Source organism: Wolffia australiana, chromosome 5 (genome assembly GCF_029677425.1).
Source record: "Wolffia australiana isolate 7733 chromosome 5, ASM2967742v1".
NCBI lineage: Eukaryota > Viridiplantae > Streptophyta > Magnoliopsida > Alismatales > Araceae > Wolffia > Wolffia australiana.
Genome location: NC_135839.1, coordinates 18,130,086 through 18,139,060, shown reverse-complemented (window position 1 = coordinate 18,139,060; position 8,975 = coordinate 18,130,086). Strand labels below are relative to the sequence as shown.

The 8,975-nt window shown below is 45.5% G+C and overlaps 2 protein-coding genes across 6 annotated transcripts; both read left to right on the top strand.

Annotated features, from left to right (window-relative positions):
• The first annotated feature begins 1,625 nt into the window (after nt 1-1,625).
• On the top strand, nt 1,626-4,362 carry LOC144703637 (SNF2 domain protein). The gene is made up of 5 exons (XM_078575856.1): nt 1,626-2,508; nt 3,026-3,078; nt 3,352-3,515; nt 3,595-3,728; nt 3,813-4,362. Exons 1-5 carry the CDS (start codon nt 1,734-1,736, stop codon nt 4,121-4,123), a joined length of 1,437 nt encoding a protein of 478 aa, XP_078431982.1. The 5' UTR covers nt 1,626-1,733; the 3' UTR covers nt 4,124-4,362.
• A 510-nt stretch (nt 4,363-4,872) lies between these two features.
• On the top strand, nt 4,873-8,589 carry NDL1 (N-MYC downregulated-like 1). 5 transcript variants are annotated; one of them, XM_078575859.1, is made up of 11 exons: nt 4,873-5,026; nt 6,301-6,400; nt 6,578-6,675; nt 6,786-6,874; nt 6,970-7,030; nt 7,111-7,197; nt 7,276-7,353; nt 7,414-7,458; nt 7,549-7,604; nt 7,893-8,028; nt 8,119-8,589. In XM_078575859.1, the coding sequence occupies exons 1-11, from the start codon at nt 4,883-4,885 to the stop codon at nt 8,338-8,340; spliced, it is 1,116 nt and encodes a 371-aa protein (XP_078431985.1). In that variant the 5' UTR covers nt 4,873-4,882; the 3' UTR covers nt 8,341-8,589. The 5 variants fall into 5 exon arrangements, with proteins under 5 accessions (XP_078431985.1, XP_078431984.1, XP_078431983.1 ...); XM_078575858.1 differs by having other exon boundaries at nt 7,411-7,458; XM_078575860.1 differs by adding an exon at nt 5,330-5,428 and having other exon boundaries at nt 4,898-5,026; nt 7,276-7,458.
• Nucleotides 8,590-8,975: the final 386 nt, after the last annotated feature.

Here is an 8,975-nt window from a genome sequence, read left to right as displayed (position 1 = left end):
TTTATTTCTTTTGCTCCCGCTCCATTGCTTCGCTCCTAAAGTCTCGCCTTCGGTTATGAAATAAAGAACAAAAGAAGAAATTGAAACATAAGAAAAAAGAAGATTAAAATGAATGAAAGAAAATAATAAAACATTATTATTTTTTATCAACCAGCTATTATCAAATAAATAATAAATCAGATCAGCTATTATCAATCAGGATGTCAAGTCCACATCTTCTGAAACCGGAAAGGTCGAGGTTCTGAGGTTATCCAGCGGATAAAGAGCAGCTAAGCGGTCTCCCCCTCTAGATGATATAATATGGGGTCTCCCCCTCCAACACGATCAGAAAATGTTGTATTAAAGTTTCGATCAGTTAATAACATTGTAATTGCCCCCGCCAGTATCATAAGTGATAAAAAGAGTGGGAATGCTGTCACTTGAACGAACCATCTCGTGGCCTCGAGGTGTCAACGAAGGTGGATATTGTTGGAATATGTCAGCCCTTCATCACTGTTGTGGGGGAAAGAAGGATTGACTACATGATTGACGTTGTGTCACAGGGTTGTCATGAGGAAGACTAGAACAGGACGTGACATCATCTTGTCAATCATCCGTCATGTAGTCTGGACGGGACGGATGACGAAACGAAGGCACAAAGGCTCAAATTCCATGTATAGTTCAGGGACGCGGGCGGGACGATTTTTTTGTCCCAGGATGAAAAAATCGTCCCGTCCAAGGGTATGGACAAAATTTGGGACAAAAAGTCATCCCGGGGACCACCGGAGGGGACAATTTTCGTCCCATAGGACGAAAAAGCCGTCCTTCCAGAGGTCTCGGACGATGGACCGACAAATGTGGACGAAAAACCGCCGAATTCACATCCGATGGTTGAGATATAGCCACGTGGCCTCGCTATGACAATTTGCATCAAAGTATCTGTATTTTTTCGCGCGTGTAAACTGATGCCGCTCAGAAATAATTGTACATATGTCCATTTGGATTCTCTCTCCTCCATATTCCGCTAAAAACTTAGAAAAATCTATAATAGTATATTAAAGATATCAAGGGACGGGACGGTTTTTTCCCCAGACGGGACGAAAATTTGTCCCGGGAGCACTGGACGGGATGGTTTTCACCGTCAGACAAAAAATCGTCCCGTCCTTTGTCCCCACACTGAATCCGGACGTCGAACGGGACGAAATTCGTCCCCTCCCGTCCATTGTCCACGTTCGGAACGATCCGGTGTGGAGAGTAACCTCGCCAAATAAAAAGGAAGAGAAAAAAGGAAGGGCCGCCCGTTCTTTTCTCTCTACGTGGCTCACTCTCTCCGCCCGATTTGGGAGGTTGACCAAGCTTCGGTCGACCGAGTTTTATGGCGTTTCTTTTCTTATAAGTATGTAACCTTTCATTTTTATGGTGTGAACTTCTTCTTGAGTTTTTTTTTTTCTCTTCTTCTATCATCTTCCATTCTTCCCCAAGTGAGCAAGGGACTTCTTTGTGAGTGATTTCACTTGGCTTAGTGCCAACATCCGGAACTATAGTTTCATGGTGAAGACGGAAGGAAAAGGACGACAAGGATCGGGACGGATGACGGCACTCCATACGTCCGCAAACATCGCACAAAACCCTAACCCTGGGTTTAGTTTAGTTCAACTGTTCATGTTTCGTCAGTTTTCTGCAGTAATTCGGTGAGTAGGGTTACGGATCGAGGACTCCTCCCGCCCTTCCGGGACTTCAAACGAGCACAAGCAATGGAGTCATTGATCTGCGCATCCCCTTACGAGTCTTTGATGAAGGATTCAATCGATCGCTTCATTGGGGAAATCCGGCGTGGAAATTGCGATGTTTCCGGGTTGCAATCCGTTTTCTTTCGAATTTTGCAGTCCCAATCTGACCCGCCATTGGAGGTTATGTGGTTTTACTCCGCCGTGTGTTACTACCAGAAATTCTCTTCGACTGAGGGTCTTTTGGGGCGGATTTTCGCCGTGAGGGACCTTCTCCAGCTGGTTTCTGCTTGCGCGGCCTCCTGCAATGGGGACAAGAGTATTGCGCTGCTAGCGCCTGTTGTGTATGAGCTGCAAAGGATAACATTGGAAGTTGAGAAGTCGCAAGAGCATGTCTCCACCAAGGAGCTGAAGAAGCTGAGGAAAGAGATTTATCTTTTGGCAGAAGGAGTTTCGAGTTATGTTAGCATTTGCTGCAGCAAAAATTATGAGGGGAGGGATTCCTCCGGCTGTTTGGCTCCGTATTTTGTTGATTTAGTCGGTGTTTGGACATCGCGGTGGGCTGATAGCGGGGACGGCTTGCTTGACTTTTTCCCCTTTGTCAATGATGAAATTCGTGAAGGATTTCGAAGGGCAGAATGCCCGATCAGTTACTTGTCTGGGGCAGTGATTGCTGAGGTGTTCTTTGTCATGCTGCGTGTAAAGCTTCAGAAGGGGGGAGCTTCAAGTCCAGAACTTCGGAGCGACTTGAAGGTTTGGATAGTCGGATCAGTTACAGGTTTTAGAAGCGCTGAATTCTTCGGTAATCATTAATTCTTTTTGTTGGTTTCTGCCACTCCCTTTGACGAATACCTGACTATAGTAAAGAGGGTTCTTCGTTTCTAATTAATTTAGATAGCGTACTCTTTATGCGTGGTTTTTCGCCTCTCAGTTACTTGTACCATTGTTCACCATTTGGAATTGCAGATTAATGACTCTCTCAAAATATATTTACTGATCGCCCGAAAACTTAGTTCCGGAGTTTAATTTGTTCTTCTTGCGGCCAAACGAATCCAAGATACTTCTTCGCACTTTACTCTTATACTCGATCAATAACCACTGAAGAATATCCTTCTAGTACGGTGAATTGCTTTTTGTTCTCTTGAAAGTGTCGTTTTCTTGTAAAACTCATGGGCCTTTTTTGTCTTTCAATTAAGAAGTCTTCTTCTAAAGTTATCCCGTGTTTTACCGATCTCAGATCAAGTTAGTGGGGAATCCCCCTTTGGATCGTATCAATCTCTTTGATTGTATTCATTACTATGTTTATTAATTGTTGCTAGGAATTTTACTCATGTTGCTGCTGGATGGAGCTCTACCCAGTAGTTTGCTTTTGGTAAGTAATCCCCCCCTTCGCATATATCGAAGAAAAGATTAAAGATTCGTGTGAAGATTCAGTCATGCGCAACTTGTTGACTTCCCTGTGCCCACGTAAAAGGTTTCATTTACTTAGTTTTGTGACCTTTGAGCACGTGAGTTATTCCTTTCATGCGCTTGCTGGAAAAGGCTGCATTAAAAGCCAAATTTTTAATGGGTTTTTAGATCCGCGTCGTTTCTTCTGTTCATGAATATTCAAAATTTGTATGACACCCTATGCCTTTGATCACAGAAACCATCTGAGGAATCCTTCCTGCGAGATGTCCTCTATGATTCGGTGATACTCGTCGACTATCCGTTCCTTTATTCCGACGAAAGCGAAGAAGATGACTCTTCTACGAAAAACCTTTGCCTGGCATTACTTGTTGTTACTCACAGAGCCATCCAAGCTGCCCGGTAAATATTTAGCACATCTAATATCTATGACCCGCTGTTTATATATATTCCGATGATGGTCAACTCCTTGTGGCTTCAGGGCAAGAGGAGACCAGACTAAAGTCACCGCATATTTAACTGCCTTCTCTAGATCAGCCCTCCCTTCAACGCTGACCAGAATGATTTCTTATCAAGTAGGCCCAAACAAGCCCACCTCTCCAGAAGCCCTTTTCAGTACGTTTTATCTCAGAATTCAAGTTTGTCTTCTTCTTTTTCAAGCTGCCGTGCTGACTTGGGCTCTATCTCTTCTATTGCTAGAGTCTCTTCTAAACTGCAAGGACGTGTCCTTGCTACGGCACAACCTTCTCTTCGGGGAAAAGACAAGAAAGACCTCTGAAGACGACGTGTTTGTCTTCAACACTGAAGGGAACCCTTTGCCGGAGGAAGAAGAAGAAGAAGACGATGACGATGTCATGTTCTTGTCAGCTGCGTGCGGCATGAAGCGCAAAGGATCGGAAGATAGCAGAGAGATGGAGGCGAGGACGGTCAAGCACAAGCTCGAGGAGACAAGCGGCGAGAGCGACGTGGAGAATCCCACCTCCGACGAGGAGATGGAGGACAATGATTGAATTCGGGGACGAGCAGAAGAGCAATTCGGTCTGGCATCCGTCACAGAGTCTGCAGTTTCGTTCCGTTTCTGTAACCGCAAGGTGCAGAAGCTTGCGTGCAGAGGTGAAGATGGATGATGGTAAGGGACGGAACGGGTGACGGATCGTTGTCAGCTTAGAATATTTATTAAATTGGGCAAGATCGGACCCCCCCATGCGACGTAAGTTGGGGCATTAATTACGGTTATTTCGCTTTCTTACTTTTTTTTTCTGCAACTCGGTCACGGACCGCTCACCAGCCGGGGTCAGACTCAGACGCGGACCCAGCGGCGGCGCCGCCGCTGGCCCGGCGGCCCGACGGCGACGGGCTCCGTCCCTCGTGACGCTTTTAAAACCCGTCCCGTTTCTCGCCGCCGATAGGCCCCCTGTACCTACCTTGAAAAGATCCAGGACACGTGTCAGTACCGAGTTCGGTCTTCTTTGACTCTCACGCTTTTGACTCCATCCACGTGGCGTCCCGACGGTGGGGCCGAGGGGTGAGATGGGCGAGTGTGAGTCCGCCACGTGTCAGGGTCAACGCATCTCCCCCGGGAGTTGCGACGTCATAATCAGTATTTAGCTTGAACCTGTCGGGGGTTATTAACCGGGGTTAACTGAGGTGGGGTCAGCAGGTACAGGTGCCCGTGACGGAATGCGCTTGGCGCCCCCACCGGCGCGTCGGTGATGTTAACCATGGTTAGGTCCAGGTCGGGGAAACGGAGCTGTTGTCCATATTTAACCATGTCTCGTGTTAAACGTACGTTTTCTAGGGGAGACCGCGAAGACGGAAGCGGAGAGGAGAGAGAAGTAGAGGATCTCAGGAGCATGGGGGAATCTAGCGGTTCTGTATCAATCGACATTGATAGAATATCGATAGGCGGGAAGGTATTGCGCTCGTTCAACGGCTGGATCTGATTGTGCATTCTGGATTCGTCGTGTTTTTTTTTCCCCTTTTTCTGTAGGTTCTGTAGAGTAATTGTGCATGTTTGTCCCGGTGGAATTATGCCTGCCGCTGCGGTTTTGTTTTTGCATCTTGATTTTCGTCCGGAGGTTATTTCTTCGTCTTCAATGGGGACCGTTGTTTTGGGGCTTGTTTGTTTGATTTCGGATGGTTTTTTTGGCCATTCGTTTATTTTCCTATCGATGGAAGTTTTCTACATGTTTTTTTTGGGTGTTAAAATTTTTTAGACGGACACTGCGGGAATCATAGTTCTCCTCCTCCGATTCCTGATGGCGCCTTGGGCTTGATACGCCGATATGGTCTCGGTGGGGGTAATTCAGCTGCAGGTGTGATTTGTTGAAAAACTACGACGATAACCTGTTTAAATGGATGTTTACCATTTATGGAGTCATCAAATAACGCAGCTGACTTGTTTCATATCCACAAAATCCGTCGGATCATTGAAAGTTTTCTGGCTTTTTGACTTGGTCTTTCGTCGTTTTGATTTCCTTATTTGGCGTTCCGCGTTGCCTGAGGGAGAGAATCATACGTGGCTGCAAAAGATTAGAATCAAATATGTGAAGCCTTATGTTTTCCGCTCTTTGCTTTCCCGTTTGATCATTCTCTTCATAATATTTGCTATCCTTTTGATGCTCTTGAAGAGACCAACATGTTTTTTTATGTTTTTTTCTAACTTTTCATCGCATCTTGATGACGGGCGTACCTTTGCCCGTTGTAAGATTGACTATTTATTTTCTCTATTTGAGACATGCCTCCTAATGTTAATTGAATAATTATATCTCTGACTTGTGCTTCACTCTGTGCTTATCAAATCTGATTAAGTTTGGTATTTTCAGCATGATTCTATGTCTTTGTATTATTTTCACTTAAAGTTATCTCTGGCTCTCTCTTCGCAAGAACCCCTGAAATGACTCAACAAAATCCAGATCCCTGGAAAGAAAACTCACTGCTATTAACATATTACCATATATTTTTCTTCCGGAGTATGTTCTTATTATTTTTAACCTCTGCATCGTATTGCAGCTGTTTTATTTCTTCTCATTCTCAATTTGTTTCGAATGTGAATCATAATCCCTTGTCTTCCCACTAGTCACCTTTCGTAGTTTCCGGATTGATCGTTTAGTTTTTCTGCGGCATCCTTTTGAAAATTTCTTCTGGTATACTCCTTAAATTTTTTCGTGCTTGTTTATCTACTCAGGAACATAACGTCAAAACTGGATTTGGATCAATTTCTGTTGTTGTTTATGGGGACCAAGACAAGCCCGCCCTTGTTACCTATCCTGATATCGCTCTAAATCGTGAGCACTGCTATTTTTCTCATTATTAGACTTTCATTTTGCGACTGCATCTGTAAATTCGGCTGTACTCAATTTGAAATTAATTTCGTATGTGGAAGAGTCTCTAATATTTTCAAAATTTCTGCAGTTTTTACTCTTTCTGTTGCATCTAACAACCGGATTTTGGCTTCTGATCAGACATGTCTTGCTTCCAAGTGTTATTCTTTTGCCCGGAGATCTCCTCTTTGCTTCTCCACAACTTTTGCATCTACCATATTTGCCCCCCCGGCCATGAGGTCGGTTATCATATCAGCGTGGTTGCGAAGCCATCTTTTTTCCTCATGTCTTCGTACATGACCTCCTCGAATATTCATTTTCTTGGAATTTGCCTCAAGAGTTCTTGCAGTTGGGAGCTGCTCCGATTTCCTCGGAAGTTCCCGTCCCCTCAGTGGACGACCTAGCAGACCAGGTTTCAGATGTTCTCAATTTCTTTGGGTAATTGTCTTAATTATTTTATTGTTTTTTACTAATTCCACTCCAAATTTATGGAGACTTTTGATCATCGGTGATTTATCTTATTTCTTCCACAGACTAAATGCCGTGATGTGCTTGGGTGTGACCGGTGGTGCTTACGTACTTACCTTATTCGCAGTAAGCTCTTCGACAATATATGGTGCTTACATTCTCCTCCGATACATAACTTGACGAGCCTGTTTCTATATTTTCTCCAGATGAAATACCGGGAAAGGGTTCTCGGTTTAATTCTGGTCTCACCTCTTTGCAAAGCCCCCACATGGACCGAGTGGTTGTACCACAAGGTTCTAAGACTAAATTTCTTAATCATAATCAACTAATCATCCCCACTACTAAGCAATCTTTTCTATCTTCTATACCAGGTAATGGCCAATCTTCTTTATTTCTACGGCATGTGCGGTTTGGTGAAGGAATGCTTGCTCCAGCGTTACTTCAGCAAGGTACGTACTTACTCTTTTTCTCTCACTTCCACGCATTCTCTAAAAATGCTTTCTCAGCAGGACGCCAGAATACCTGAATCAAATCTGGTGAAGGCTTGCAGAACAGTAAGCACATGATTTCCAAAGCATCATCATCCATCATCCAAACATCCATCTGACCCAGTATCTCTCTCTCTCTTTCTCTCTCGTGGGCAGCTCCTGGACGAGCGGCAGAGCATCAACGTCTGGAGATTTCTCGAAGCGGTCAATGGGTAATGCCCCACCCTTACCGTCCCTTACCGTCGTTCGTCCCAAGTTGGAACAGAAAATTGCATGAAAACCATCTTGCCTTTGTTCCGTCATTGGGTGCCCATAATTTACTTCAATTTTATTTTAAAAAAAAACATAATTTACTTCAATTTTACTACCACCCTCTGTCTGCTCTGTCGGCCATTCCGTCCCGCCGCGCAGATGGGAACGGAACAACCCTGCAGACTCTGTGACGGAAATGCCATTCCATCCCAGTCCAATTCCGTCATCTGTTATCCTACTCTACGCAGGAGACATGATATCACAGACGGGCTGAAGAAGCTGCGGTGCCGGACGCTTGTGTTCGTCGGCGAGAGCTCGCCCTTCCACTCGGAGGCCCTCCACATGGCCACCAATCTCGACAGACGATACAGCGCTCTGGTGGAGGTAACCAGCCGCATCATAATTCTCTTAATTTTACAATTACGGCACTAGCTGAGCCGTCCAGTTCCGTTCCGTCCGGTGTCATCGGAACAGATCCAAGCTTGTGGATCTCTGGTGACGGAGGAGCAGGCAGACGCAATGCTGGTGCCCATGGAGTACTTCTTCATGGGCTACGGGCTATACCGGCCGGCCCGGCTAAGCGGCAGCCCGAGGAGCCCGCTGAGCCCGTCTTGCATCTCCCCTGAGCTACTGTCCCCCGAGAGCATGGGCCTGAAACTCAAGCCCATTAAGACCCGGGCTGCACTGCGAGTGTGACCCACCCTTAGAAGGAGATGAATTCCCTCTCTCTGATTTTTTTTCTCCTCCCCTAGTTTGGGAGGAGGGCCCTTTGGCCTATACTGTAGATACAACGAGAAAGAAGACAGCTGGGCGAGGTGGGGGCTGCCAGCTCCTCTCTATTCCATTTGTTTGTGGAGTGACAACCTGTTCGCCTGTACATGTTCATCATTATTTATACACTGATTTAATAATAATACCCGTCGGATGAGCTGTCCTAGTTTCTCTTGTCCTTCTTCGTTGGGCAGCTCAGCTGGTGGGGAATCTCCTCATCCTCGTGTCGGCAGGCCCTGCTTGCTATTTGGCTTTGCCTTACACGGTAATGTCTATTTTGTATTCATCCACTGCAATTATCAGATATTCCCCTTGTCCTCTGCTGGCCGCTTGATCACCCAAACATTCTATTACCCGGTTTTGTTTTCTTATGGGATGCGCGGATTAATCCCCAAGTTTGCGGGGTAGAAGTTTGGTGGCGATTGACATTAATTGCCCGTCAAGATCATGTTTGCTGGAAAAGGTCCATACCTATTATTTGGAATCATTATTACAGGGGCCGTGGACTCGCTGAGTTGGGAGAGTGAACGTCCATGATGACTAATGAAGTATGTGGGGAA

Bases quoted from the DNA above. Each gene is read 5' to 3' on its own strand.
- LOC144703637 (XM_078575856.1), top strand. From the start codon at position 1,734: ATGGAGTCATTGATCTGCGCATCCCCTTACGAGTCTTTGATGAAGGAT. The intron at 3,516-3,594 runs GTAAATATTTAG...TTGTGGCTTCAG, and splicing joins AGAGCCATCCAAGCTGCCCG to GGCAAGAGGAGACCAGACTA. The intron at 3,729-3,812 runs GTACGTTTTATC...TTCTATTGCTAG, and splicing joins CTCTCCAGAAGCCCTTTTCA to AGTCTCTTCTAAACTGCAAG.
- NDL1 (XM_078575857.1), top strand. From the start codon at position 4,883: ATGTCTCGTGTTAAACGTACGTTTTCTAGGGGAGACCGCGAAGACGGA. The intron at 6,875-6,969 runs GTAATTGTCTTA...TTTCTTCCACAG, and splicing joins GATGTTCTCAATTTCTTTGG to ACTAAATGCCGTGATGTGCT. The intron at 7,605-7,892 runs GTAATGCCCCAC...TACTCTACGCAG, and splicing joins TTTCTCGAAGCGGTCAATGG to GAGACATGATATCACAGACG.